The following is a 27,706-nucleotide window of genomic DNA, read 5'->3' as shown; positions in this document are numbered from 1 at the left end:
AAAATCACTCCCAAACTAACCCTAACCAATTCCATACAATTCTGTTTGATCGGATTGAACTCATACACCAACATTCGGGTCACTTTTAAGGTCAAACCAAACAAATTCAACAAATTTGAGTTGAAGAGGATCGCATTACAAAATCTTAAATCCTATGAACATTGAATTATAATCAGAATGAGAGGATGAGTTTAGAGCAGACGTAACAGGATTCTCAACGAACAATAACATTTCCATTTCCAGAAACATGTCAAGCTCACATGCTTATGCCACATTTCAGAGACTAACTTGATGTCCAAAAATCTAAACCAAATGCAAATAGATGATCAATTCATATAAGGAATATACTTGAAACACTAGCAATATATCAAAGCACGCCACAGCCACCTGATTTAATTCAGGCTTGTTTGGGACACAATGCGAAACTTTCATATAACTTGAGGACCAAAATATCTTGCTCGCAACCAAAAGGAGAAGCAGCATGAAATAACATACACCATAACTGTTCAAATAAGCGACAACCAATTTACAAGACAGCATTGGAAAACATAAAGTTGTCAAAATAAACGTATGGCTAATGTGCTGTTTAAAGGCTTCCCGTGATTACGTATAAGCACAACACAAAACTAATTCTGGAAACTAAGACCACATAAATAGTCATTTGAATAACAAAACCCAAACACTTGAACAGCATGGGAAGCTCAACTACAAAACCTAGAGCTTTTAAAGCACAACAAAACACTTCAGCCTTTCTAAGACCTCTTGTTTTTCAGCCCCTGCGGAATCTTACTCAGAACCTTGGCATCAAACACTGCATAGTGCTTTTTGAATTCAATAGTTGCCTTCTCTGCAAATGGGTCTATCTTGTCTTCATACTTCTCATAAAGGACAGGCACCGTGTGCAGCAAAACAAAAGCTGTTTTACAAAATGAGGATTATTAAAATCAGTACAATAATAAATCAAACAACAAATTTGTGCACACAACACAAGTTTTCCGTAGTCCTTACTTATGTAAAACAAGGTCAAGAAATTGCACCAAGTCCCCACAATTGAAACAACCCACAAGCCAGCAATAACCTGAAATCGACAGTACATTATCAGAGCAAACTTAAAAAATAAAGTTTATGTATAAGAATTATAGCATAGCAACAAGTTCTAAAAACTAGCAATCCTGATGGGACAATAAACTAAGCACATTAAGCTGTTTAAACTTTAAACCCATTAAATAACCAATCTAGTCATCATACGCTGATTGAAAAGCTTATCAAAAAGAGTTATAGAGATCAATTCTACGTACGATCAGGAATTTCTTCAATTCTCTGCCAGATGCAATATCATGAAGGACCGCAAAAGCCCAGTTGATTTGAAGTCTCAGCTCAGAAGCAACCTGCAGGAATGGTTCCTCAGGAAGACGAACTTCTGGGATGCGAGGTGGAGTCCTACAAAAGCAAATTTATTAACTTAGAAGGCAAAGATCGAAACAGAATCATAAATTATATTCAGATCCTATGCAAGCACCCAGAAGATGAAACCATGAATTTGGAAAAACCCAGTATCTTACTTGTGGATAAAAGAATGGGCATTGGACCAGAGGAACAAGACCGCTAGGGTACCAATTAAAATGTGGCCAACAAGAGTAAGCAGGTGGTACTCAAGCAACTCAAAAAGGACCCAGACTGCAGTGGCTCCACCAAGAACACCAGCTGAAACCTTCTTGTTTCTCCACAAGAACACATCAGCAGCTGCAACATTTTAGAAATGTCAAAATCTGAAGTCTGGACTCTAATGCGATAACTAAAGAAAGAGCATCCGAGTTACCAAACGGCATTGAAGATCCAAATATCAAAGTAAATGAAGTGATTAACAGATCAACTAAGAAGATCGGAACCATTGCTAAAGAAGATGTAAATGAAGAAGAAAAAGGAACTTAGTTACTCTATATTTCTGCTCGAAAAACACAAACGTTCGCATCTTCCTGCCCATATATATTTTTTTCTATAGTTTCCTAGCACCCGAACAAAACAATAGAAGAAATAAGAAATCAAACCCACAAGTTCAGAAATTTTCTCAGCACCCAAACAAAGCATAAAAGCATCTAACCAAGAAAAATAATCACGATCTCAGATCAACCTAAAACCTACACAATCCACACACAAATCAAACTAGCATACTCGTTTCACTTCTTTCAAAAGACAATGTTCAAATTTTTTTTTTTTTCTAAAAGATATGATTCTTAGTTTCAAATCAAATAAAATAAATAAAAAACAAATAGAGAGAGAATGGATGTCCGTACGCTTTCCTCCACCGAAAACATGGTGAACTGGTTTCTCCCTCCCGAAAATCCTGAAAACCTTGGGCTTCTCAGACTTGGGCGACTCCGGTTTCTCGTTATCCGAGTCAGATGACGACGAAGACGACGAGTCGTGATCGTGGATCTTCTCGCTGATCTTCTCCATCATTGATTTATCGTGCTCCACCGTCGAACCGGCACTCTCCGACTGGTCAGCCATGATCTCCGAAACCCCAAAAACAAAAATATAAATGAAAATGAAATCTCCCGAAACTTTCAGATGAGTGACCGAAATAATAACACACCGTCAGAGTAAAGTAGGGTTTTGGGGTGGGGATAAGAGCGAGCTATATAAGGTTGCGGGACACGAGACTAGATCTGGACCGTTGATTTTGTAGATTTGCTCGAGCCTTGCGGTTCGGGTCCAGAGCCAGTCGGTCCGGGAAAATTTGAAATGGTAAAGTGACCGACTTGGGTTTGACAGGTTGCGAACCACGTGGCGCGGAGAAATCAAGACATGAGTGGTTTGGACGGTCGGGTGACTTTTTTTCGTGGGTGGGTTGTGGGGTCCACTTTTCTTAGAGGGCTCCACGTAGCGTTTGTGTGATGTAGAGAAATTAGAGATAGATTCAGATGTGGTTTGCTTCCCTTCATTTTTTTTGTTTTGTGATGGGGATGGTTTTAGGGATCAATTTAAAATTTAAAACTTTGGCAAGTTTATAACGAAATTAAGTAGAACAAAAATTAATTGTATGAAAATTTGGTAGGTTTTAAATCCTACACAATAACAAGAGGTTTTTTCTACTTCAAAAAAGTCTATAATGTAGGCATTGAAAGCTCATGAGTTGAATTCTCACCGAAAATACGAGCGAATAATTTGTGTATGAAAACTATCTTACAGATTCTAGCATGACTCGCCACTATTTTCTTTTTCTTTTTCCTTTTGGTTTTTTTTCAAAGTCGCCACCATTTCTTGAAGTGGTATTTATTTTCCGCTTCAGACAAAACCTAAGATCTAGGATGGAAAAAGAAAAGAAAAGAAAAGATCCCAAATTTGCACGGTAAATAAAATTGGCATGAGTTGGCATCATAACTCAGAGATTTTAGGCTCACTTTTAACCACTAAAATAGGAATTTGTAAAGTTTCAACTTTCTAAAGGATTTTGTTAGCTATTATTTTACCTTGATTCGAGTACAAATTAACTCTCCAGATGAAAGATAATTGTTTGTAATTTATTAAACTTTACAAGAGGGTTTTTACACTTTTAAGCTGTTAATGCAGCTTTTGAATCTTTCTTCTTTATTTTTTCTTCGGCATGGGACCTTGGAATCTTGCTGGTTGGCGGAATACGTCAGTTTCTGGTAGAGCTCTGGGCCAGCCGGCCCACTGGACAGCAATCCGAGTCCGTTAAAAAGAATGTGCATCGACTGTCGACATTTTAGTCACAATCAATCAGTATGAAAAAGAGTTTACCCTTGAAATGAAATGGAATGATGATTGATGTCCATTCTTTTTCATGCAGTAATATTCACTGGGCAAATATAAAAAAACTATATGCAGCTATTTGATTTGCAAACAACTATCAAGTGAGGGGCCTGAAGCCCACGGATCACAAAGGCTCTTCCAGCCCTCATGTCACATTCAAGATGCTGGCTCTCACATTTTTTCTTTTGGCTTCATGTTTTTGGCAAGGATTTTGTTAGGGAGTCACCCGCACGTTGATGCATTACGAGTCTCATGTGAAACTATCCACTTATGTGTAAGCGACTGATTCTAACATTTTGAATAGATTTGAAGTTGGGCAACCGCTACATCTACAAGTTTCATGTTACTGGTCTGCAAAACAATATACCTAATATTAGTGTCTTTTTCTTCAACTTGACATTTGTGGACCCTTATCTGCAGCAAGGAAAAATGGGAAAATTGATGACTGAAATTGACAAACAACTCCTACAATGCAAAATGGCCGTGTGAACACCTCTAATTTATGGTCATTCTTATTGCATTGACAAGAAAAAATGGACCCTGCTGAAACTTTTCCCTTGTGGCAGAAAAAACTAGGCATACACATCACATTCACAATGAACCTCATCTAACTGGAAATGAAATCATATTCAAAATTGTAACCTCATGTGTAAACACAATAAAGATTATCAGACATAAGATCAATTATGTGATTATCAGACATAATTAAGATCAAATCTAATAAGATTACCGGAAAGGTCTACCCGGCTTTTCTAATAGAGCAGAAAAGAAAACCTCTTTATCATCTTTATCAAGCTTTGGAACAACAACCCATTTGTGCTTCTTATATCTCAGCATCCTAAGGGCTTCCAAATAATCACTCAAATCCTCCTTCAAACAGAAGAAGCTGTCAACCCACAAGAAACCCCCAGGCCTCAGAGCTCTGTCCCAATCATACAAAACAAAGTCCAGCAGCACAAAATCAATCCAGCCATCTAGAAATCTTGTTGTGTGGATCAAATCCAGAGTGTTATCGAAAAATGGCAGCCGTTGATTGATCGTCAAGTAAAGCGGGACGAGTCCACGAAGAGCTATCATTTCGTTGAAAGGTGCCCCAAGATTGATAGTTGCTGAGACAATAGTGACATTGAATTCCCTCATCCTGGCTGCAAAAGTCCCAGTTCCTACACTAAAATCCAGTCCAATTCTGATCTCTCCAGGCTTGATGTTAAGCACTTCAGGGATTAGGAAATCTGCAGTCACATTTGAATTGGTGTCTAGATATGCTGGTTTGATCCATCTGGGCTTTTCATGGTCTTGAAGATTGAAGCAATCTGCACATTTGAAGAACCCCTTTTGAGTCTTGTTGCTTGCCAAGCAAGTAAAGTTCTTGCACCTGTAGTTGCTCCACCGGACATTTCGATTATCAGGGAGCTTCCACATGGACTCGTGAATTGGAAATGGCTTGCTGTATAGCTTTGGGGCCCTGGAAAAGCACCTCCTCCTTGGAAGTGGATCACATCCATGAACCATTAGCTTCTGAGCCAGCCTCCAATCATCGTTGCAGATTTCACCAATGTCATAGTCCATGTATTCTTCAAGCTCTTTCTTCATAGCAAAGCAGGCATGGCCAATACTGGTGAAAGTTCCATTGGCTCCCATGAAATTCTGCTTTCCTAATCTATTCGGCTTGATCTTGACATACTTTCGAATCTCCTCGATCAGAAAGTAATCAGCAGGCTCATCGGATTGCTGCTTCGGTTTTAAGAGAGGATGGATGTCTTTGGTACCACTGTTCAGCTTATGAGTCTCTTCATTCTGTGACAGAGATGTCTGCACTGACTTAATATGCCCCAAAATATCAGCAAGAAAGGAACTGTATTTCAGCACATGTTTCGATGAAGACGGCTCTGGTTCTGAATCTCTGAACTTTTCGAGCTCTTGTTGGATTTTCTGAATAACAGTTTCAAGAGTTCTTCTCAAATGGCTGTCTGGCCTGCTTTGGCTCTCAGGGTTTACATAATTGCAGAGAGTATCAGTGACATGAAATGATCCGAGAGAGTTGAATTTGGATAAAGTACCAAGAGAGATGAGAAGAGCAAAGATACTTAATACAAAGATCGATCTGCGAACTCCTCCTCTCCATGTTCCTAACTTCATAAAAACATTTGGTTTCCTCATATCTATCACACTGAGATGAAAAGCTGGAATTTGTATGCCGCTACAGAAAAGAAAAGCAGCTTTTGAAATAAGCGCTGACCAAACATAACCCCAATGATTTTCAGCAACAATTCAAATCTAAAGGGTGCATAGAGATTGGTAGCTTTGAGATCAGAGTCCAAAGGTTGCATTTGTTTTATTTGATCGAAGAGCTTATTGGGCAGATTTTCATGAGCACTTTATCAGAATGCAAAAGTCATTGAGAAGGATTGATTTCTTGTTTTATTAAGAATATGGGGATCAGTACTTTTTTTAATTCCTTTTCCTTCAAATCTAAGGAATAAAAAAGTGAAGGGTGAATAAATCAAACATTAGAAATGTGGTAATTATGTTATTGTGCAGTGTGATTAAGAGACATCTAGAGGATCAGCCGCAACACTGAACAAACACGTGCTACACTGTTGCTGCACAACGCTTACATAGTTCAATTTGACTTTTTTTAGAGCTCCAAGTCCCCTCCTTTCGAGAAAAAATAGCAAATATCTTATGGAAAGCTGAATTGAAGCACAAGCAACCCTAACCCTATGACCCTGTGATTAAAGAAAGAATTGGTTTTTTCAAGTACTGAACATGATTAGGAACCAAGCAAGAAAGAAAACACACAAGAAGCTTTAAGTGAATGACAAACAAAATTCACAAGGGTCTCCCTTCCTCACATGGCAAGTTGGCAACCATGTATGTAGATGATTAAAAATGAATTCGAAAACTTTATCATCACCCAAATCAAAGTAATTAACATTAATCAAATTCCATGAGACACAGTTGTTTGTGCATAATCCACTTCACTAATGTCACAAAATCAGTACCCAAAGAAGAAGAAAAAACCAAATTTACATTTCCCAATTCCCAAACCAACACAACCAATACAAAACAGAAAACCCAAAACCCAAAACCCAAAACAAACAACTAAAAATAAAAAATAAAAGGATAAAAACTCAAGAAGATATCAGTCAATCAGGACAATCAGTCACCTCCTCCATCTCCGATCGGCCGGGTACTGAGACAAAGGCACGACCTCCTGCAACGGTGTAGACAGAGGCGTCGGCAACGGAGAGTTCCGGCAAACCGGGCACGACCCGTTGAGCTTGAGCCACGCGTCGAGGCACATCAGGTGAAAGTAGTGCCTGCACTCGGGCATCATCCGAAGCATCTCGGCGTCCTTGTAGTCGCACAAGCAGATGGAGCACGTGGACGAATCGGCGGCCGTCACGTCCTTGGAGAAGGGGAACTTGGGGTAGGAGTTGATGACGCTCTGGTGGATCCCGACGGCAGCGTTCTCATCGTCGTCTTGCTGCTGCTGGTCGTTGTCGTCCTCCGCGACGAAGATAATTCGGGGGAGGATGATGCCGTCGGAGTTGTTCGGGTTCCGGTTCGGATTGGGAGGCGGGTGGTGGTGGTGGCGGGAGACGCGGCAGCAGATGTAGGAGGCCAGGAGGAGAGTGGAGAAGAGGACGAGGAAGCCGAGCGCAATGGCGATGCCATAGCCGAGTCCGAGGGTAGTTAGGTAATTTTGGGTGGAGGGGTGGGTGGGGTTTGGGGCGGACGACATTGGAAGAGGAGGGGAGGAGGTAGGGGGGTTTTAGCCATTGGGAGTTGGGTGGGATTTTTTTTTGGGGAGAGAAGGTGGGTGGGTAATCCAGCTGCTGCATTTAATACTCACACCAGAGACAGCATTAAATTGGTGGGAAAATGTGAGTGGTGAGTGAGTGGTAGTGATTATCACCCTAATTTTGAAGGAAAAGTTCCATCAAACGCATATAAGTACAACATTTTTACGTGGCATAATATTATTGACCGGAATAGAAAAATTGTGTTATTCATATTACAACTAAGTTTTTCTCCTAATTTTCTCTTCTTCATTTTTCCTCTTATTTTTGGGTGGTGGGTAGAACAACTCTTGAGGATTTGATTTTGTTTGTATTTGCATGGTTTAATAGGTTTTGGGTTGGGCTTGGGCTTTCGTTTTTCTTTAAATTAATAAGAAATATAAAATAAAACTATTAGTATAATATGCTCGATACTCGAATCTCTTGGTTTAAATGTCTAGATATAAGTTTTTATTCAAAATTTGTCTGGAACTCAATGTCATTTTTTAGTGGACTAGACCTCATTGACATCTAAGTTTAAGTATTATGAAGCGGGAGACTTTTGTGTAATTTTTAAAACATTGTCATGTTAATCAATCCACATGTGTTATAACGTGGATAATTTTCAATATTATACATTAAATTATAAACTAATTTTTGAAAACAAAAATGAAGTAAAATCCCCTAGATTTAGAATGTTAAAAGATCATGAAGAGTTCATGAACTTGCTATGTTAAAAGATCTGTATAGTCTGAGCTTCGACTTGAATTGTTTTTCTTTTATACAATACGTGTCATATTTTGATCAACGCGATCTTCTTTGATAAAAGAATTTGGATTTGGCCCCTCAAAGCCAGACCATTTGGAAATAATCAAATGCCATTTGAAGGAACGTTGGCATCCAAACTAATCTAAAATTATTAATTTGTTTAAATATCCTTAGAAGAGCTGTTTACATAAGCATGTCATCACACATACGCTATTTTATTTTATTTAATGATCGATTATTGACTTCTGGGCATTGGCTATGAAGTACTGGCAAAGTGTTGGAGTGGAGTGATTCAGTATTGAAGAAAATCAAAATAAACAAAGACTAAATGAAAGGGATGATGTATCATATTATATGTTTAATAGTCTAACGATATAATAACAACTCTCGTTAGGGCAACATGTTCGCCTCTTGTATTGAGTTCGTCTAAACTTTTTGATAAGGATATACCATTGAGTTAAAGTACAATTCTACGCATTTACGTATAATATAACCATATTTATAAAAGCTTACATCCATATATTCTACTCACACTTCTCTACATTTAAACCTTATAAATAAACTACAAACCTAGAGATTAACTTTCCTCTTGCATTTTTGTTCTTGAATTGCCTGGCTGGAAATGTTAACGGTCATAGTACAATTCATCTTCACAACCACATGTCTCTTGATAATATTCAACATATTCACCCTCCCTGGAATTCTAGAATAGCTACTCATAGTCAATAACCCCGATCCCAGGTCCGCCCACAAATTGGGATTGGATATGAGCCGATCAGTTATGACATCGACAGTTATATTCATTCTCATGGTCCGTCGGGCCTTAGCCTGGCCCCGCGAGCCATAAGCCTCCCCCACCACCTTGCCGTGATAATACAGAGTGGTGGTGGTGTTGCTGTACCTAAACGAAGCCGCGTTGGGATTTTTCACCGACACATCGGCTGTTAACGATATGTTGGAGCCCGGCTTAGGGGTTGTGTTGTTGTTGATCAGCTCCAGCCTTGTAACTGTGACTTTGTTCATTTTGATCTTTGGCTCCTTCACGCGGAACACAGTGAACGCTAGAATTATGATCACCACGGCTAGGAGTAAGAGCAAGGCTGTTATGCAGCCGCAGCAGTTGATGAACTTTTTTTGTCTAACTTCTTTCAAGTGAAGGGCAGCCTCGTCAGCGTCGCTGCTCTGGCCGTGGGCGGCAGGGGCTAGTGGTCTGACCTGCTCCTTCTCCACCATGGCTAGAGGGTTGAGAAGAGATGGGGAGGGGAGAGGGGTTAAGGAAAGCTGAGGTTTTGGAAGAGTTAGTGTTAATATGTAAATGAATGTAGTGTATTTTTATAGTATTTGTTTAGGGGGAAGTGGGAATACGATGGGCTAAGTTTGAGTTTTCTACAAAATGTTGACACATATTGTTGTGCCTTTTGCCTACCCAAAATATTTCAAGCTGCTCAATCTTGACTTCCACTAAAGTTCACACATAATTGTAGTATGAAGCTGCTACTATTTGAGACTGAAAAATAATTTTTTTTCTTTTCAGATTTATTATTTATATAAAATTTGAACATATGACTTTTTTTGGGTACATCAACACAATTATGAAGGTAGATGTGGGTTTAGGCCAGTTGGCTAGAGTAGTGAACTCGTCCCCCTTTTACTTAAGTTCGAATCCCCCTTTTGTATGATGAAGAGTCTTTGTTTATATTTTCTGTATTGATATTGTATATATACGTAAAATGCATCGTTTTAGGGATGAATGAATGAAATATGATAAATTCTGAGAGTGATTGATTTTATGCAGACGGGAGGTCTCTTTAAGGATTGTCAAATATGGTGGTGCTGGCGCCTACTTGAGTGAGACAAACCATATGAAATTCTAAATATAATTATTTCATGCAATTGACTATTATCATCTATAAAATAGAAAATTATTATAATTCGTAATTATTCCTTAGTGTAGTGTGCCACCAACTTTTAACTACTTTCTCATCTTCCATTTATTTATATTAAATAAATGGATGGAAGAAAGGAAGCCTTTCTTTCCCCGGCACTCTTTTTGTTTTGACAGGATTTATATTTATAGTTAGCATCATAACATTTCATCTACCGGCATTACTACAATATAAAAAGGCCTCACCTTCCTTTTGACAAGATTTTATTACTTTGTAAAGTACAAAAATGATAGAAGTTTCGCATTACCTACTACTTCCACTATGTGACTAATTGCTTGGCGATTGTTTCTTTAACCCTACTCTTTGCCGGGTACCAAGTGCAAACAACATATTGATCCCCACTGTGTAGCTAATACAATTAATTTTATTTAATTTTGATTTTATGAGACAGTGACACGTGAGAAACTATTATATGATACGTACTGAAATGTTATTAAATTACATTTTATGTGTTATAACATTGGTGGATATTGGTTATACCACCTAAGAGGGGTACATTCCGACCAAATAATCACTCGTTCCACACTTGTTCTATGTGATTTATGAGTTGGATTCCAACTTTCATATATAGGATCGGCCCAAATTCCCAACTTCCCACCTTTTGGGCCTGTCAAAAATCAAGCTCCAAACTAATGTAGTTGACTTAGTTGTGGAGACTAGAGATGAGAACACATAGACATCTACCATTAAATTCAAAGAAGCTTCTGCTGGACCTAGCTAGCTACTTTCAAGAATATCAATACATTTTCTTTCCCTTGACTAAATCCTTGAAAGCAACATAGTTTTTAAGGGTATAGGGAAAGAAAAATGAATCCATCATTGGAGTAATTGCATCAATTTTTGACAAGTCAGATAAGGATATTTCATTGTCTTTGTTGCTTGCTGCAAGTCTCTAACTTTTTCTCTCAAGTTCCGACCATGGTGATTTTGGATTTTGGTTCCTCACTGCAAACCAAACCATCTTTAAAAGATGAATAAAAGTAGCACCAAATTATTACAGTAATGGGCTTGTTTGATACGTCGGACTGTACTAAAAACTTATTAAAGATTTCATTTGGTTATTTTAGGTTCTACAAGCTAAAAGCATTTACAAATCAAGGCAAACAATAATCAGCAGAAGTATCAGAGAAACTACAGTAGCTTTACTAAAAATTCTAGACCAATTTGTTACAGGATAGACCGATCAAAAGGTATTTAATCTCTGCATTGCCTCTGCATAGTTTAGGTTCAACAAGCTAAAACTCAAGCACAAAAAATGTTTACAAATAAAGGCATATACAATCATCAGCACAAGTATCAGAGAAAACTACAACAGAGAGACTCCGGATACAAACTTTAAAGTCGATAAAAAAATTCCAGACCAAAAAGAAGAAGAAAGCAATAAGTTTCCGGCCTCTTCCGAGTCAGAATTTTCATTGGCAGTGGAATTCCTGGATTGCCTGCCGGGCCAAACTAATTGTCAAACTGCAATTCATTTCCCCACTTCTTCTTTTCTTCACCAGACCCACCATACTCACCTTCCCGCTCAGCTTGGCATAGCTCTTCAAATTCAAAACCCCTGAACTAATATCACTGCTTGAGGATGGTCTGCCATCAAGATTTGCCTCCACCGAAACGCTCACCTGCTTGCTGTGCCTCATCTTAATAGACCCTTTTGGAATTGTTCCTTGTCCAACTGTAATACCCTCATGTGACAAAACCAATAAACTCTCATCATATTTCAGCTTACCCCAGTTTTGATTCTTCACCTTAATTTCTGCCCTCAGTGTCATGTTGATGGCAGTGGATGTTCCAAGCGCGCTGCTGAAATTGTTGACAGAAATTGCAGCCAGCTTGATGTTGGGATCCTTGAAGCGAAACACAGTGAGGCAAAGCACCCCAAGCACTACTATCTGGAGCAGAACAAGTGCAATGACAATTCCACAGTATTTGATTCTTCTTCTCCTGGGAAATGACTTGGGAGAAAATATTGTGGGAGAAAATGTTGTTATGACTTCTTCTTCTTCTCTCTTTGAGCCATGGGGTTGCTGCTGCTGATGTTGGTCCTTGTGATCAGCCATGTTTGAGTTCTTGAAAGGCTATGAACTTGAAAAATGAGTTTTTTATGTTTTTTGTTTTCTCTATTTTGTTGTGACCAAAAGAACCAAAAGTGAGAGGCAGTGAGGAAAATTTGGTGATTAACGTGTCCGTGACTTTGAATGTTCTGCCATGAAGGTGTGAAGGAGGAATATCTCTGGTTGGTTTTCTATTTGGACTTTGACAGCAGCCATGAGGAGGAAAGTCTTACAGGGGCTTAATTAATTAATTATTATTATTAATAAGAAAAAAAGAGGGTTTTGGTATACTAATTACTGAATAAATTGTCCTAATAATTGGCTAACCACCACAAGAAAATGTATTAACACTAAGTGTTGACATATGGGGTTGAGCGCAATATTGCGATCCCACATGGACGTATAAAATAAGATGGATTTGTTTGTTGAGAATATAAATAATTGGATGGTGGAGTTTATATATGGTTTTTTTAATTTATAGGGGAGAAAGAGGAGAAATTTTTGTATGTTCCGGGTAAATGATAGAGCCACTATGCTAAATCATTAAATTTGACGTCATAAATCCTTTGCTTTTAACAAAGAACACTGTTTGACTTTGTCTCCCAAAAACTCATACAAATGGACAAAAAGATGAGGGAAGAATTGGACTTTGTCTCCCAAAAACCCATACACATGGACGTATAAAATAAGATGAGTGGAAATGGAGATGCGGGGTATCGATCCCCGTACCTCTCGCATGCTAAGCGAGCGCTCTACCATCTGAGCTACATCCCCGATTTGGTTATTATTTTAAATTTTAATATTTTGTATCAATCCAATGTGACTGGGACACGTGGCATAACTAGCCAACACTCAACATATATAAGCTCAAGTAAGGAGCTTTTCAGGCTTAACTTGATGTTTAGTGAAGCAAATAAAGTAGGAGATGAGTTGGCAAATTTTAGTGATCCGCTTAATAATCATTCCATTTGCTTTTTTATTTTTCCCAAATAATATAGCTCTAAAAAATTTATTTGATATTCAGTAGTTATAGAGGATCATCTTTGTAATTTTAGAGCCGAACCATTAAAACAAGCCTTTGACTCTCCTCCGTACACATTTCGCATATAAACTCTGTCTTATTTGGGTAAGAATCCACAAAAACCATTACACAAGCTAAAAGAATCCCTCGGTCTTCTTGGCTCATGATTTAGATGATGAGTTTAATTTCATCATTAATATAGTCATGGTGAATTTGTATTTCTTAACATTTTGGGTTATTATGGATCCCAACCAATGAGATCTTTATTTTATTTTTTTTCCCTCTCCAAGGCATCAGAGAGTATTAATTAATTTCCTTCAACAAATTGTTAAACAGTTCAGAAATCTTGAGCTGGCCCTGTTGTTTGCAAGGGATTGGCAAGGAAATGGCCCCAATGATAGGAAGCTTAATTTGGATGTTGAAATCGATCTCATAGTCAATATCTGCATCTTCAGAAATGTCCTTTGCCAAGGTCATGAGCATACTGAATGGCACCTTTGCCAACACCAACAAAATGGACTCTTCTCCAGGCTTCAGTGATGCAGGCTCTTTCAACGTCGCTGATAAAGCCTCGCTGCTCCACTCATATGCACATATATAGTAGAAAACAATCAATATATTCCAAATGAGCTTGCTTGAACATACAATTTAAAATTCATTTATGTTCACAAAAAAGAAGTTACTTTTTGACAGATAGTTTAGCATGTTATGTTATCGGACACGCAAAGAAAGAGATCACAAGTGTCGTAGGTATGCTTATTTCAATCATTACGTGACTAAAATCACCTGATGAGAGAGATATAAACGCATCATTTTAAATAACCGGTAGTATGAAATTTGGATCAAACCTGCCGCCGCTTTTCAATTTGAAAGAGGCCCGACTGACGGGAAGATAAAACTCGAAGGGGTTGTACACGGAGATCTTGAAAACGAGTTCTATGGAGTCGAAGTTTAGGTTTTCAAATTGAAGGCCCACAATAAGCGCAGATCTTTTCTTCATCTCAGCCAATCTCCCTTCCAAAAAGCCCTTGGCCAGGTTCACTACATAGTTTTTGGCATTGCCCGCTAACTGTGACACTTTCCAAAACGTATTCGAAAATGCAGAAGAAACAAAAGTTGCACTTCTTTGCATTATTATTGAAGAGGAAAATATATTTGTAAATTTGTAATTAACTTTGAGCTTATTTGTTATGCTCCCATAGACAAGGAGAGCTTAGGTTGATGTATGTATATATGGCCAACCATGATCCTTTTCTTGCATCTCTTTCTCGTATATAGTTCCAAAATATAAATAAAGAACTGGGTTCCTTTTATTTTCCATCCGGTAAAATAGAATTTGTTCTGTAGATTCATCATGTTGTGGAAGCAATATTTTGGGTCTTTTACTTGTTTAATAAGGCCATTATATTCCTTCTCATCCCTTTCCCCTCCTGTTCCTGCTTTTGTAATTCCCCAACTTTGGCTCTGGTCAAACTTTTTACAGTTTTATTATATTTTTAATTAAATAATTAAGAGCATTTACTCTGACCGAACTCCTAGGTTCGATTATCCTGCCCAACATCACTTGTATATAAAATGAACATTAAAAAAGAAACTTCAATATATTTTTTTAGTACAACTTATTGGGATGGGGGTTTACACAAATACTCATGGGTGTCTGGAAGTTTTGAACCTCTGCCGACATAAGTGGAGGTGGAAGAGCTCAGCCAACTGAATTATACCCGCTGATAAAAACGGGGTGCTGAGCAAAGACATAGTCCATTTCTTAATGTACTTGTATTAACAACAAAAGAACAGTTACAGAATATATAACCAAAGCCATAGAATCTCAAAGGTCATATGGATCAGAAGAGGCTGGGAAGCTTGATCGCTCCCTTCTTGTTAAGTGGTATGGTGAAGTTGCCAAATACAGGAAGGTCAATGGTGAGGCCTATATCCAGCTCATAATCAATGTCCCAATCTGCTCCAACATCTTTTGCCAAGGTCAACAATATGCTATGTGACACCTTTAATAGTACCTCAAGCACAGTAATCTCCTTTCCTTCTATTGAACCAGGATCTGGTATAGTCCCAGATGCAATCTCCCTACAAATTCACATGTACACATACAAATCAAGTCACTTTATATACAGGAGCATGGCATAGAAACATATCTTTTTATTTTTATTTTTATCAAAAAAATGTGTATTGATCGCATTTGAACTCGAGATCTCTTCCGACAAAGTAAAACCAACACCACAACACCAATGGTATGTTCTGTTCAAATTTTTATTCTGTTCTTTATGCTTTGAATTTGACAATCTTGATCCCTTTGCCTAATTTGACCGTAATCTATTTTGATGTTTGACAATCTTGATTCTTACACATTATGAAAATGAAAATAAGGGACCAAATTGACGAAATTGAAAATACAAAAATCAAATTAGAAAATTCAAGTAAAACACAAGGATCAAATTGAGCATCTATAACAAAAATTAACAAATAAAAATTGAACCCAAAGTGTTTGAAAGTGAGAATTGGAACCTGCCAACACTTTTGAGGGTGTAAGTGATATCACAGATGGGGAGGTCAACTCCATAGGGATTGGTCACAGAGATTTTTGCAAGGTACTCAACAGATCCAAAGCTCACCGTCTTGAAATCAACATCTGTGACTTCTGCCTCTGGCTTCTTTACATGACCCACTTTCTCAGCCACAAAGTTCTTGGCTTTTTCCAACAACTCAGACATTTTCAGAGCACACACCAACAAAAAAATATTAATACAAAGAAAGAGATCAACACTAGATTAGATTTAGGACTTGCAGGCTTGTCGCTGAGATTTATATTTTTGGAGATATTTATAGGAGATGGATCTTCAGTGGATTTTTTGGGTAAAATATAGAGGGGGTAGTGGGTGCACTGGGTTTGCGCCACGTGGCAGGAGGTCGGCAGGAAGGACGCGTGATAATCTTACGTGTCCGCTCGTGTTTCCTCCGTGTTCAGAGATCTGTGATGGATTGATGATGCTTAACATGAAAATTTGTACTAAAAGTAAGGGTTGAGATAAGATGGGATGGGTCTTTTTCTTTAACTTTGGACAATCTGGACGGTGGAGAGTGATGTTCTATTTAATTGGATGGATGGTGGGTCCCATTCTCATCGGCAAATTGGGTGCCTTTAGTCGCAGTCGATAAGTCACAAGGGGCCTAATTGAATAATTTGAAGGTATCTATCAGATATACAAAACCCTCACACATGTTAGCAATGCAATACGTAATTCGATTTTTCACGTTCAACTTTTTTTTTGGTTTAATTAAGGATATAAACTAATTTTTTTCGCCAATCTCCTCCCTAATGTCAAATTTCGAAACATTTCATCCATTTCTTTGTCAATATTGAGGGCAAAGTTGTCCTTCCAGCAACCTTCCCTTTCTTCTTCTCCAAATTCCAATTTCCACTCAGCTTCCATTGCTAAATCACACCCCAACTCAGCTTCCCTAAATCCAATCTATCCATCTTTGAAAACCCCTACAGTGCCTTCTCAAAGCATAAATTACTAAAGCTCTTTCCTAAAGTATGAATTGGCTCCTTAAAATTGAGGAAGAGCACATCATTATAACAAATGAGATTTTGACGCTTGTAAAAATTCAAAAGAACAAAAGTTAAAGGAATTCAAAACAAATGAAAGGAATTTCCAAGTGTCAAAACTCTATTTGTTTGGAGGATGAGCTCCTCAACCAAGCTTTTTCCTTTTTTTTTTTGTTGAGAAATTATGTGATTGCATTTATAATTTCGCCAAAAAAGCTACTAGCCACAAATGACTAATACAAACTAACCACACATGGCCATTACAATAACAGAGTAATCTAACATCAAAATTAAGACAATCAAGTGCACCTCCACTAATGATTATGCATGATCGAAGAAACTCTGGCATAGGCATCTCAACTAAGATTGCAAACTCAGAATAATAAAAAAGATATAAAGTTTGAAAAAACCAAGTCATAATAATACAAATAAAACTCTTATAAAAAAGAGATGAAAAACTCTTACAAATGAGAGACGAAAAGCACTCACAGAGAAGAAGTGAAAAGCTCTCACAAAAAAAGAGATGAAAACTACACAAAGAACCCAAAGAGTCTCTGTAATTTATTCCAAACCAAAAGAAACCGCAAAAAGGATGGTGGAGGAGATCCGACGCTAAAATGCAGGTAGGGATACGACGCCATGACACAACCACCTGTGATGGTTGAAGGAAAATCATAATAAAACGAAGACAAATAGAGGAAGCTTTCTGTCTTTGAAAATGGGGGAGGAAGAGAAGCGAGGAAGAGACTAGGGGAGAGGGGAGGAAGAATCTCAAAATGAAAACGGCTCTAGAAGTGTTTTTTCTCAGAGAGAGAGAAGGCTAGAGCTTTTTCCTTTCTAGTATAGACAGTTATCGGCATTAAAAAAGTATAATCGACATTAACTTCAATAATCAAAGTACACATATAATACTTTAAAAGTCCAGAGCCGATATAAACTTTACTTGTTTAATAAGGCTTATATTCTTATCCCTTTCCCCTCATTGCTGTTGTAACTGCTTTGTAATTCCCTAACTTTGGCTTTGGTCAAACTTGTTAGGGCTTTTATTATATTTTTAATTAGATTATTAAGAACATTTACTCTGTGCTAAGGTCGTAGGTTTAATTTTCCTTCCCAATATCACTGGTACATAACATATTTTGAAAAAAACTTAAATATTTTTTATAAGTGATTGAGGAAGGAAGGTTTACGCAAATACTCATATAATGTCTGGGAATTTCAAACCTCTGCCCACATAGATAGAGGTGGAAGAGCTCAACCAACTGAAAATAAAAATCCAGAAAAACTTAAAACACTCGTGTGCTTAGCAAAGACAGAGTCCATATCTTAATGTACGTATATTAACAACAAAAGAAAAGTTACAGAACATAACCAAAGCCGTAGAATCCCAAAGGTCATATGGATCAGAAGACGCTGGGAAGCTTGATCGCTCCCTTCTTGTTAAGTGGTATGGTGAAGTTGCCAATGACAGGAAGGTCAATGGTGAGGCCTATATCCAGCTCATAATCAATGTCCCAATCTGCTCCAATATCTTTTGCCAAGGTCAACAATATGCTATGTGGCACCTTTAATAGTACCTCAAGCACAGTAATCTCCTTTCCTTCTATTGAACCAGAATCTGGTACAGTTCCAGATGTAATCTCCCTACAAATTGACATGTACACATACAAATCAAGTCACTTTATATATATGAGCATGGTATAGAACTAATCTTCTTTAATTTTTTTATCAAAATATTGTGTATTGATCGTATTTGAACTCGAGATCTCTTCCGACAAAGTAAAACTAACACCAAGTGTACACGTTATGAGAATGAAAACACGGGAACCAAATTGACGAAATTGAAAACACAAAAACCAAATTAGAAAATTGAAGTAAAACACATGGATCGAAAGAGTATCTATAACAAAAATAAACAAATAAAAAGTGAGAATTGGAACCTGCCAACACTCTTGAGGGTGTAAGTGATATCACAGATGGGGAGGTCAACTCCATAGGGATTGGTCACAGAGATTTTTGCAAGGTACTCAACAGATCCTAAGCTCATCGTCTTGTAATCAACATCTGTGACTTCTGCCTCTGGCTTCTTTGCATGACCCACTTTCTCTGCGGCGAAGTTCTTGGCTTTTCCCAACAACTCAGACATTTTCAATCGAAGCACACTCCGACAACAATCTAACAGCAAAACAAAATATTAATACAAACGAAGAGATCAACACACTAGATTAGGTTTAGGACTTGCAAGGCTTGTTTTTGAGACTGATATTTGTGGAGATATTTATAGGAGGTGGATCTCCAGTGGAATATTGAGTAAAATATTAGACGAGGTTGTGGGTGCACTGGGTTTTCGACACGTGGCAGGGAGGTCGGCTGGAGGACACGTGACAATCTTACGTGTCCGTTCGTGTGTTCCTCCGTGTTTAGATACCTGTGATGGATTGATGATGCTTGACATGAAATTTGTACTAAAAGTAATGGTTGAGATAAGATGGGATGGGTCTTTTTTAAAAGTTTGGACAATCTAAACGGTGGAGACAGTGATGTCTATTTATTTGGCTGGATGGTGGGTCCAATTCTCATCGCCAAATTTTTATTTTTATTTTTATTATTATTGGAATATATGTTTTATTAAAAAATAATAAATAATATAAGCGTGTACAAAGATAGCACTGAAATATCCAATATTATCCAAAACCCACGCATGGGTGCCTTTATTCATCGCAGTGGACGAGTCACAAGGGGCCTAGTTGAATAATTGGAATATTATCATATATACACTAGAAACCCTCATAAACTATTAGAGCATTTCCACCCATTTATTATGGCAAAAGGCAAAGAGAGGCCAGAGCTATTACTATTTACATGAATAGTGCCTATTATAGTAATTTTTTTGTTGGTTTTCTGACCATTGTCATGGCAACCCAAGAGCAACCACTATTCATATGAGATATGAGGAAAGGAATTTGTATAGAGTTTTGGTTGGGGAAGTGAAGAATATGGCGTTCTGCCATTGCGCGGTAGATCTATATTGCATGAGTACATATGCTTATGGTTGTTGAATCGGGAATTTTAGTCACTTTTGGGTTGTGCATGTCACTAAAGAAAATTTACCCATATTTACTTCGTAATTTTGTTTGTTTATCAATAAAAACCATCGATTATTCTTTAAAAAAAATAGTATTATCAACATTAACTTCAAAACTAAAGGACACATATTACATTTTAAAAACAGTACATAACCGACATAAACTTCAAAAAGAAGAAAACATACTGAATGCTTTGAACTAAAGCTGCTCACAAGCTTTATGAACTCAACATACTGAAGCTCATCATGCTCGACTTGTTTCTTAAGTGAACAAAGCTCATTCGAGCGAATTTCGATCCAAACTCGAACGGTATCCAGTCAATTTACAATTCTAAAGATAGATTAGAGACGGAAAGAAATTTTTTATTGTGGGTATGTAAAATTCAGTGGAAGCTATTCGCTGAGACTAAAGTTTCATAAGGACAGCTACAAAAGTTGGTTTTCTTAGAATCATACTAAAGTGTGATGCTCAAGAAACCAAATGATCATGGAACTGTAACAAAGTAACTAGTAACCTCAGATGTGCTGCACTGCACATGGCGCATGAGGTGGCTAGATTTGCTCTTCATGATTGTAATGAGTGTATAATTTGGGTAAAACAGTAACCAGATTGGCTAAATATCCGTATTAGAACAAGATCATTTTCAGCCAATTAATTTACAGATTATTTTTTCTTATGACAAGAGTCGAATTTAACTTCTACACACTACTTCTTTTGCTTGCCAATACAAAAACACAATTAGGGATAATGTAAAAATATAAGACGGGTCTCATATAATGTAATGCAGATTATGGGAGGAAGGAAGTATTTTTCTCTTATCGTTTGTAGGTATTGATATTGAATATGATTAGCACCAAAATAATAGAGCATCTCCAATATTAGTAAATGGGATTGGCCTTTGATGTGGGCTTGACCTAGGCCTATATCTTTTTTTATTTTATTTTATGTTTTTTGGATAAAGTGTGGGGGGGGACAAACCCCAAAGGCCTATATCTTGATTTGATTTAAATGTCTAAAGCCCAAAATATACTAAGTGAGTAACCAACACTAGCGTAGTAGAATTCCGTAGTGGGAGTTTTATCTAAGGTTCTTAAATGAGGCTCTATCTTGTAACTATTGAATCAAATTGGTTAATCGTTGGATCAAATTGATTAGTTTGATCCAACCGTTATAGAATGGCTCCACTACCGTATGAAAACTAGTTACTCCCATCCAATATGCTAAAGTATGAACAAAGGAAATTAAATTTCAACTCAAACTACAACTGTTTTTTCATTTTCAAAACTCGTGCAGTTTATCAATTTTGGATCCGTTTTAATCGTTAGAAAAGTAAAACAGGAATGTGCTGAAATGAATAATAATGAAGTATATAGTCAACTACAGAAAAGTCTAAATCATTTCCAATGTTAGAATATATATCAAGTTCGAATCTCACTCCTGTAAAGGAAAAAAAAAACCCACCCCGATCCCACTTGAATAATACATTGCTACTAAGTACTAAATGTCTTCCCAATTCTAATTCAACGCTGCTAAAAAAAGCAATTGACATAATGCTTCTCCACATGGTAAAATCATATATACCATTTCTTATGGGATACAAGATGAATAAAAATTCCTTTTAATCTTTCATAAAAGATAAAGTTCATTTCAATCCCATTAGCAAGGAAAACACCATACAACGTCTCAAACAGTATAACATAACCACATTGCTCTTACATTCACGACAAGAATTCGACTTTCACCTTCCAATTTTTAAAATGAACTACTAACTCTTACATTTTATGACACAGAAATAATTCGACTTTCCCTTTCCCTTTCTTTAGATCTTACCTCTACTTTGTTGCCTCTTTTGGAATCTCCTTTTTAGTCTCTTTTGAAGCTTCATCCTTTGAACCCCAAATAGCTTCAGATAAGGTGGGAAGCTTGATTTCGCCCTTCCTAGATAGAGGTATGGTAAGGTTCCCAACTAGAGGGAGGTCAATGATGAGACCCAAATCCAGCTCATAGTCAATGTCCCAATCCTTAGCAACGTCCCTTACCAATGTCACAATTATGCTATGTAGCACCTTCACAGGCACCTCCAACACAGTAGTGCCACTTGACTTTATTGAGCCAGGATCTGGCATGTTCCCAGATGCAATAACCCTAATTCACATGTATATATACATACAAGTCAGAAAAAAAATAAGTATCAAACGATTGTTAAATCGAAGCTCATTCAGACATCTCAAAAGGGTTTCGATTTTGATTTTATTCGTTGATTTCAAAAAGGGAATTTGATTTTGATCTCATTTCCTTGATTTCAAAAAACAAAACCCTTTTAAATAGTTTGATCTGTAGCTGGACCGTGACATTTTGTTATTCATTGAATGAGCATGGTCACAAAAATTATAGGTTCTTCAAAACCAACAGCAGGATTAAAATGACCACAAATAGATCACGAGTGAAAGAAAAAAGATGTAAAAACAAGACTTGAATTGAAACCTGCCAGCACTTTTGAGGGTGTATTTGACCTCGCAGACGGGGAGAGGATGTGGATAGGGATTGTTGACAGACACCTTGGCAATGTAATCCGCAGAGTCAAAACTCACCTTCTTGAAATCAACGTCTGTGAGACTTGCATCTGGCTTTGGCACATTTGCTATCTTATCTGCCACAAAGTTCTTGGCCTTGTCCACCAACCCCGCCATTTTCAAAGACGTATGAACCAACAAAAAGAAAGAACAAACCAAAGAAAACTAAAGATGAACAAACCAAGAGATTGATTTGAGCCTGCTTGCAGCCTTGTATTCAGATCGAAAATTTCATTTGGGTTATATATAGAGGAGCTACATCACTTGATTTGTGGGATTGTGACAAATGTAATGAGACTGATGTGAAGAAAATTATCATATATATACGTGTTGGGATTATATATTCCGCATTTGATTGAGGGTTAAGATTGGATCATGGCTATGTATTAGGTCAAATGCAGCCTTAATTGCATGGTAAGCTCCACCAACCAGATCTCCCTCTTTTCTATCTTACATTTTTATTTGGCAAAATTTCTTAAATTTTCTTGTAAACATAGGAACACATCCTCTCTTTTTTTTTCCTAAATTTTTTTATATAGTAGTAATCTACTTTAAACTAATCTAAACTACGGGGAGAAGGATTCGAACTCGAGTGCAAAATGGAGAGCACATCTGTTCTAACCAACTTGGCTAGGCCCATGTTTGCAACGCATCCTTTTAAAAAAAAGAGGAATCATCCAATCAAAACATCCTTGACATATGTTTATGTTTTCATTTTAAATAAAAATATAGGCAGAATATTCAAATCCCTTAAGAAGAATCATAGAGGATGAGAGTTTCTTCCATTTGCTTTGTTTGGCGGATTGGAGCATACATGCATGGTAAGGCTGCGTTTGACCTAATATAAAGATTTTCTATTTGGACATACTATTGTGTGATGAATATTCCGGATATAATACATATCTCGTATGTTTTATTCCGTATTCAAGAGAAAATGATTTATCACATAATCTCCACGTTTGTGGAAGTGGTATTTCGTTTTCTTTGCTAGCTAACCAATCTTCACTATTTCCAACTTTTAATTAAAATTTACTTGCTTCATTTTATCAACCAGCTCACCAAATTATCACCAAAAAACCAACACCAATGACATAAAATAGGAAAAACATTACCAAAGACTAAACTATAGAGTCACAGGTATGGGAAGGGAAGGTAACATTTGAGGATCTAGAAATCCGTTTTAGTTTCAAAGTACCCGTCTGTGTTTAATCCCCAACATATATATACTTACACCATTCACAAAGAGACATACAGAATAGTACGAAAAATTGGAAATGCTCTCTTACACCATTCACAATGAGACATATAGAAGAGAATGAAAAATGAGAAATGCTCTCTTGTAAGAATGTTCGGCAACCTAGTTAGATTGTGATTTTGGATCATTCATCATATTAATTTTTGTTAGAATGTGTGATTCAGATTCACAATCTGGCAACATAAGTATTTAGTCAGACTGTGAATTTGGATAATTGACCATGTTAATTCTTGTCAGAATGTGTGGTTCAGATTCACAATCTGGCAACATAAGTATTTGTTTGGCAAAACAAGTCTGACAAACGAAAAAATAGGACATACACACCCACAAATGCTACATGTAGGATGCCTCAAATGTGTGAGGAGTTTTATGTGGTCTAACGTGTGTGTTAATCCACAACCATTGGTAATATGATACAAAGGAAATCAGGTGGGAAATGATGAAGTGACTTCTCAGGCACGCGCTTCTTCCACAAAAGCACAGGATGTTGCCATCAGAATGGGGTTGATTTTCTCCTATAAAAAGACATGTTTTTCTAAACACTAATACAAGGAAGTAGTAACAAGAAAAAATACTACAGCTACTAGCTAATCAAAATCAAGTGCAGAATGGCACCAAATTTAGCAATTTCACTGGCATTTCTCATTTCTTTAAGCCTAGCACTAAAATTTGGAGCTGATGCTGCAGGCATTGCCATCTACTGGGGTCAAAATGGGAACGAGGGTACCTTGGAGGAAACTTGCGCCACAGGCAACTATGAGTTTGTGAACTTAGCTTTTCTTCCAACCTTTGGCAATGGCCAGACCCCCATGATCAACCTAGCTGGACACTGTGATCCCTACACTAATGGCTGCACTGGCTTGAGCTCTGACATTAAATCATGCTAAGCAAAAGGGGTCAAGGTCATTCTTTCAATTGGAGGAGGAGCAGGGAGCTACTACCTCATATCTAAAGAGGATGCTAGGCAAGTTGCTACTTACTTATGGAACAATTTCTTAGGGGTAAGTTCTACATCTCGCCCGCTCGGTGACGCTGTTTTGGATGGAATTGATTTCGACATCGAAGGAGGAACAAACCTACATTGGGATGACCTTGCAAGATACCTCTCTGCATATAGTAAACAAGGTAAGAAAGTTTATTTAACTGCAGCTCCTCAGTGCCCTTTCCCAGATGCTTGGGTTGGGGGTGCCCTCAAGACAGGCCTTTTTGACAATGTTTGGGTCCAATTCTACAACAACCCACCTTGCCAATACTCCTCTGGGGATCTTAGCAACCTTGAAAATGCATGTAAGCAGTGGATTTCAGATATTCCAGCTACCAAGATATTCCTAGGATTGCCAGCTGCCCCTGCAGCTGCTGGAAGTGGCTTCATTCCTGTGGCTGATCTCACTTCTAAAGTGCTTCCAGCAATTAAAGGTTCTCCCAAGTATGGAGGGGTCATGCTGTGGTCCAAGTATTATGATGATCAAACTAATTATAGCTCTTCCATCAAGAGCCATGTCTAAATTAAATTCTGAATCAGAGACAACTCTAGTCGTCTGTGATGTTTGTGTACTTCTACATATATATCAGTATTATGCATAAATACATATAGAAACATTGTGTGTTCTTGAACTTATTTTCCTTCCTTTTTTTTTTCCGACTATATTATTTTAACTGTTGGATCAAACGATTAAGAGATAAGACCTTATCTAAGTACCTTAGATAAGACCCTCACTGTATAGAATGACTCCATAAGTTAATTCTTTAGGATGAACCAAAATTCACACGTGAGCCTAGACTGGCCCACTTCGTTTTGGGCTGTGCGCAGACGATAAATTAGCATGTCATTTAGAATACAAGAATCAAATGAGTTTACTAGTGGTACCAAATAACATACAAGAGCTTAATTGACATATTGATTTTGGTATATCGACCTTTACATTTCTTTTTCCTTCTCAGATAGTCCACAGTTAATACATATATAAGTACAAATTAATTTCCAATAGAAGATCATGCACTGTGCATTCTATATGTTCATATAGCAATTAAACCTTTAGTACTAGTGAGCTAATTAATTTTGAATCAGAACCCAGAGAGGAACTGCATTTGCTTCAGAAGAGGAGTTAGGGTTTCCATCAGCTTCTCACAGGGATGATTGTGAGTTCCTTCATATGTTGTCACCACAATGCTCGTGTCTTTAGAGAGCCTCTGGACCTGCTTTTTCACATTGCATGTGTGATGCGTGCACCGGTAGTAGCTCCTACGTATGACCATGTTTGAAAGTATGAAAGTGAGAAAAGCATAGAATTTTTTGAACCCAATGAAGAACTTTGGCTCATAAGTAAATGCCATAATACTAATTAAGCTGGAGATAGATAGATCATAGCAAACTTTTAAATTTATATATATTAATATTGCACCAAACATAATGAAGAACATGACTAAATCCTTGCTATTTATGTAGATAACCCAATAAATTTATATATAATCAAGTTGATAGGTCATAAGAATTTTTCTATTTTCAAATAGATATAGTCTTTTTATTGATTCGGGAGTACAGAGTTATTTTTCTATTTTCAATAGGAGTTTTTATTTTTTTGAAGTTTTGGATCAAAATTTATAGGACCAAATATCCGAGTCTACGTATTTATGTATTCAGTTTCCTTGTTGGCTGAGGAAAAAGTAGAAATGCTTCGTTATAAAATGTCAATACCCTAGTCAGCCAAACTAATTACTAAATTAACTTGATTAAGTCCATTTGTTCATAATGTGAGGAAATGTCAAATTAGTTGAGCAACTAAAAATATGAATGTATAAGAAAGGAGCTTATAGCTCAGGTGGTTAAGAACATTTACCCCTGCACCCGAAGTCATAGTTTCTGTTCTCCCTTAAAATGGCTTGTATATAAAAAAAATTATATGAATATATAAATGTTTTGTTTGTATCTCAAATTTGATGTCAGCAGCCAGCTAATTAACGTTTGCTTTATGATTTTGTTCGGTGATGTACTAAATTGTAACAAAATAATAATAATAATATAATAGTGTTAGAAAGAGAATTAACAAACCTGGGATATAAGTTGTTCTTGACGGCCTTCTGTCCGTACTTTCTCCAGCGATAACCATCATCAAGAATATCATCGGCACTCCGGGTCTGAAAAGCAAATCTAGGCCGGCTCGCTGGTTTTCTCGTCCTACCCCCACCTTTCCTTTTACTATTTGCACCCTTTCCTTCCCGATCAGCTTCATTAATATTCTCAGCAGAGGCACCAACATTATTATTTTCTACCAGTGGCTTATAATTATTAATCTCCTGCCCACCAAACCCAGCTGCTGGAGAACCAGAGAGAAGGCTGACCCAATCAATGTCTGGGAGGACTTGATGCTGCTGAGGTTCTAGAAGAGGAGGGCTGATCAGCTGCGAGGAGGAGGATGGGGCTGTTAATGCTGATGAGGGTGTGAAGAGAGGGTTTTGGGGTGGCAACAAGAATGGCAATGAGATTAAGGATGATGGGGTTAATGGGGGTGGATAATTAGGCTCTTGATGACCTTCCATAATTAATCTGAGTTGTTAATTAATTAGAGAATGAAGAGAAAGGAAGAGAGAATTAATGTTTGATAGGGGAAGTATATAAAGCTTTCAAAGAGTTAAGGTGGTGGAAGGTGAGAAGAAGTTGGTCCGTGCAGACACACAAGAAACATAAAGGAGAGAGAGAGAGAGAGAGAGATTAATTGTTGCTTAGGGTTGAAATTGGGAGGCTGTTCTTTTCTGTTTTTGGTACTCTTCCCTATCTTCTATCCTAGGTAAAGGCGAAGGCCAACTACATCTCAACTACTTCTGTTCACCTGCAATTTCAAGTGAGAAAAGGTGACGTGCCTCAATATACTTATC

The 27,706-nt window shown here is 37.4% G+C and overlaps 10 protein-coding genes, 1 non-coding gene and 1 pseudogene across 13 annotated transcripts; 1 reads left to right on the top strand and 11 right to left on the bottom strand.

The window, feature by feature from the left end:
• Positions 1 to 469: 469 nt before the first annotated feature.
• LOC110751762 (reticulon-like protein B6) lies at positions 470 to 2,620 on the bottom strand. Its single transcript, XM_021952266.2, has 5 exons — positions 2,295 to 2,620; positions 1,563 to 1,743; positions 1,299 to 1,440; positions 1,009 to 1,078; positions 470 to 916 (listed from the first exon to the last, which is right to left on the bottom strand). The coding sequence occupies exons 1-5, from the start codon at positions 2,509 to 2,511 to the stop codon at positions 753 to 755; spliced, it is 774 nt and encodes a 257-aa protein (XP_021807958.1). The 5' UTR covers positions 2,512 to 2,620; the 3' UTR covers positions 470 to 752.
• Positions 2,621 to 3,485: 865 nt separating this feature from the next.
• LOC110751857 (S-adenosyl-L-methionine-dependent methyltransferases superfamily protein) lies at positions 3,486 to 6,575 on the bottom strand. Of its 3 annotated transcripts, none has more exons than XM_021952389.2 (2): positions 4,508 to 6,575; positions 3,486 to 3,719 (listed from the first exon to the last, which is right to left on the bottom strand). In XM_021952389.2, exons 1-2 carry the CDS (start codon positions 5,935 to 5,937, stop codon positions 3,644 to 3,646), a joined length of 1,506 nt encoding a protein of 501 aa, XP_021808081.1. In that variant the 5' UTR covers positions 5,938 to 6,575; the 3' UTR covers positions 3,486 to 3,643. The 3 variants fall into 3 exon arrangements, with proteins under 3 accessions (XP_021808081.1, XP_088104345.1, XP_088104346.1); XM_088248219.1 differs by lacking the exon at positions 3,486 to 3,719 and adding an exon at positions 4,046 to 4,128; XM_088248220.1 differs by lacking the exon at positions 3,486 to 3,719 and having other exon boundaries at positions 4,234 to 6,575.
• A 108-nt stretch (positions 6,576 to 6,683) lies between these two features.
• Positions 6,684 to 7,700, bottom strand: LOC110751765 (RING/U-box superfamily protein). Its single transcript, XM_021952270.2, has one exon. It carries the CDS (start codon positions 7,523 to 7,525, stop codon positions 6,944 to 6,946), a length of 582 nt encoding a protein of 193 aa, XP_021807962.2. The 5' UTR covers positions 7,526 to 7,700; the 3' UTR covers positions 6,684 to 6,943.
• A 1,087-nt stretch (positions 7,701 to 8,787) lies between these two features.
• On the bottom strand, positions 8,788 to 9,651 carry LOC110751763 (late embryogenesis abundant protein At1g64065-like). The gene has a single exon (XM_021952268.2). The coding sequence runs from the start codon at positions 9,561 to 9,563 to the stop codon at positions 8,901 to 8,903; it is 663 nt and encodes a 220-aa protein (XP_021807960.1). The 5' UTR covers positions 9,564 to 9,651; the 3' UTR covers positions 8,788 to 8,900.
• Positions 9,652 to 11,688: 2,037 nt separating this feature from the next.
• On the bottom strand, positions 11,689 to 12,336 carry LOC110751764 (late embryogenesis abundant protein At1g64065-like). The gene has a single exon (XM_021952269.2). It carries the CDS (start codon positions 12,334 to 12,336, stop codon positions 11,689 to 11,691), a length of 648 nt encoding a protein of 215 aa, XP_021807961.1.
• Positions 12,337 to 13,031: 695 nt separating this feature from the next.
• On the bottom strand, positions 13,032 to 13,104 carry TRNAA-AGC (transfer RNA alanine (anticodon AGC)). Its single transcript has one exon. It is a non-coding gene; the product is annotated as a tRNA-Ala (tRNA).
• A 531-nt stretch (positions 13,105 to 13,635) lies between these two features.
• On the bottom strand, positions 13,636 to 14,778 carry LOC110751734 (desiccation protectant protein Lea14 homolog). The gene is made up of 2 exons (XM_021952239.2): positions 14,200 to 14,778; positions 13,636 to 13,925 (listed from the first exon to the last, which is right to left on the bottom strand). The coding sequence occupies exons 1-2, from the start codon at positions 14,481 to 14,483 to the stop codon at positions 13,655 to 13,657; spliced, it is 555 nt and encodes a 184-aa protein (XP_021807931.1). The 5' UTR covers positions 14,484 to 14,778; the 3' UTR covers positions 13,636 to 13,654.
• Positions 14,779 to 14,927: 149 nt separating this feature from the next.
• On the bottom strand, positions 14,928 to 16,194 carry LOC110751786 (desiccation protectant protein Lea14 homolog). The gene is made up of 2 exons (XM_021952301.2): positions 15,875 to 16,194; positions 14,928 to 15,436 (listed from the first exon to the last, which is right to left on the bottom strand). Exons 1-2 carry the CDS (start codon positions 16,078 to 16,080, stop codon positions 15,196 to 15,198), a joined length of 447 nt encoding a protein of 148 aa, XP_021807993.1. The 5' UTR covers positions 16,081 to 16,194; the 3' UTR covers positions 14,928 to 15,195.
• Positions 16,195 to 18,182: 1,988 nt separating this feature from the next.
• On the bottom strand, positions 18,183 to 19,203 carry LOC110751787 (desiccation protectant protein Lea14 homolog). Its single transcript, XM_021952302.2, has 2 exons — positions 18,860 to 19,203; positions 18,183 to 18,563 (listed from the first exon to the last, which is right to left on the bottom strand). The coding sequence occupies exons 1-2, from the start codon at positions 19,063 to 19,065 to the stop codon at positions 18,323 to 18,325; spliced, it is 447 nt and encodes a 148-aa protein (XP_021807994.1). The 5' UTR covers positions 19,066 to 19,203; the 3' UTR covers positions 18,183 to 18,322.
• A 2,340-nt stretch (positions 19,204 to 21,543) lies between these two features.
• On the bottom strand, positions 21,544 to 22,796 carry LOC110751847 (desiccation protectant protein Lea14 homolog). The gene is made up of 2 exons (XM_021952381.2): positions 22,490 to 22,796; positions 21,544 to 22,150 (listed from the first exon to the last, which is right to left on the bottom strand). The coding sequence occupies exons 1-2, from the start codon at positions 22,693 to 22,695 to the stop codon at positions 21,838 to 21,840; spliced, it is 519 nt and encodes a 172-aa protein (XP_021808073.1). The 5' UTR covers positions 22,696 to 22,796; the 3' UTR covers positions 21,544 to 21,837.
• A 1,645-nt stretch (positions 22,797 to 24,441) lies between these two features.
• On the top strand, positions 24,442 to 25,338 carry LOC110751850 (hevamine-A-like; annotated as a pseudogene).
• A 353-nt stretch (positions 25,339 to 25,691) lies between these two features.
• LOC110751840 (WRKY transcription factor 71-like) lies at positions 25,692 to 27,550 on the bottom strand. The gene is made up of 2 exons (XM_021952372.2): positions 26,883 to 27,550; positions 25,692 to 26,075 (listed from the first exon to the last, which is right to left on the bottom strand). The coding sequence occupies exons 1-2, from the start codon at positions 27,368 to 27,370 to the stop codon at positions 25,898 to 25,900; spliced, it is 666 nt and encodes a 221-aa protein (XP_021808064.1). The 5' UTR covers positions 27,371 to 27,550; the 3' UTR covers positions 25,692 to 25,897.
• Positions 27,551 to 27,706: the final 156 nt, after the last annotated feature.

This window comes from Prunus avium, chromosome 2 (genome assembly GCF_965620075.1).
Source record: "Prunus avium chromosome 2, drPruAviu1.hap1.1, whole genome shotgun sequence".
Taxonomy (NCBI): domain Eukaryota; kingdom Viridiplantae; phylum Streptophyta; class Magnoliopsida; order Rosales; family Rosaceae; genus Prunus; species Prunus avium.
This window is presented reverse-complemented; position numbering and strand designations above follow the sequence as displayed.

Coding starts and splice junctions, on each gene's coding strand:
- LOC110751762 (XM_021952266.2), bottom strand. CDS start 2,511: ATGGCTGACCAGTCGGAGAGTGCCGGTTCGACGGTGGAGCACGATAAA. Junction 1,441..1,562: donor GCCCATTCTTTTATCCACAA/GTAAGATACTGG, acceptor TTGCTTTTGTAG/GACTCCACCTCGCATCCCAG. Junction 1,079..1,298: donor AATTGAAGAAATTCCTGATC/GTACGTAGAATT, acceptor TGTCGATTTCAG/GTTATTGCTGGCTTGTGGGT.
- LOC110751857 (XM_021952389.2), bottom strand. CDS start 5,937: ATGAGGAAACCAAATGTTTTTATGAAGTTAGGAACATGGAGAGGAGGA. Junction 3,720..4,507: donor AAGCCGGGTAGACCTTTCCG/GTAATCTTATTA, acceptor AAATGTCGACAG/TCGATGCACATTCTTTTTAA.
- LOC110751765 (XM_021952270.2), bottom strand. CDS start 7,525: ATGTCGTCCGCCCCAAACCCCACCCACCCCTCCACCCAAAATTACCTA.
- LOC110751763 (XM_021952268.2), bottom strand. CDS start 9,563: ATGGTGGAGAAGGAGCAGGTCAGACCACTAGCCCCTGCCGCCCACGGC.
- LOC110751764 (XM_021952269.2), bottom strand. CDS start 12,336: ATGGCTGATCACAAGGACCAACATCAGCAGCAGCAACCCCATGGCTCA.
- LOC110751734 (XM_021952239.2), bottom strand. CDS start 14,483: ATGCAAAGAAGTGCAACTTTTGTTTCTTCTGCATTTTCGAATACGTTT. Junction 13,926..14,199: donor AAATTGAAAAGCGGCGGCAG/GTTTGATCCAAA, acceptor TGAGTGGAGCAG/CGAGGCTTTATCAGCGACGT.
- LOC110751786 (XM_021952301.2), bottom strand. CDS start 16,080: ATGTCTGAGTTGTTGGAAAAAGCCAAGAACTTTGTGGCTGAGAAAGTG. Junction 15,437..15,874: donor ACCCTCAAAAGTGTTGGCAG/GTTCCAATTCTC, acceptor GTGAATTTGTAG/GGAGATTGCATCTGGGACTA.
- LOC110751787 (XM_021952302.2), bottom strand. CDS start 19,065: ATGTCTGAGTTGTTGGGAAAAGCCAAGAACTTCGCCGCAGAGAAAGTG. Junction 18,564..18,859: donor ACCCTCAAGAGTGTTGGCAG/GTTCCAATTCTC, acceptor GTCAATTTGTAG/GGAGATTACATCTGGAACTG.
- LOC110751847 (XM_021952381.2), bottom strand. CDS start 22,695: ATGGCGGGGTTGGTGGACAAGGCCAAGAACTTTGTGGCAGATAAGATA. Junction 22,151..22,489: donor ACCCTCAAAAGTGCTGGCAG/GTTTCAATTCAA, acceptor CATGTGAATTAG/GGTTATTGCATCTGGGAACA.
- LOC110751840 (XM_021952372.2), bottom strand. CDS start 27,370: ATGGAAGGTCATCAAGAGCCTAATTATCCACCCCCATTAACCCCATCA. Junction 26,076..26,882: donor AAGAACAACTTATATCCCAG/GTTTGTTAATTC, acceptor GGTCATACGTAG/GAGCTACTACCGGTGCACGC.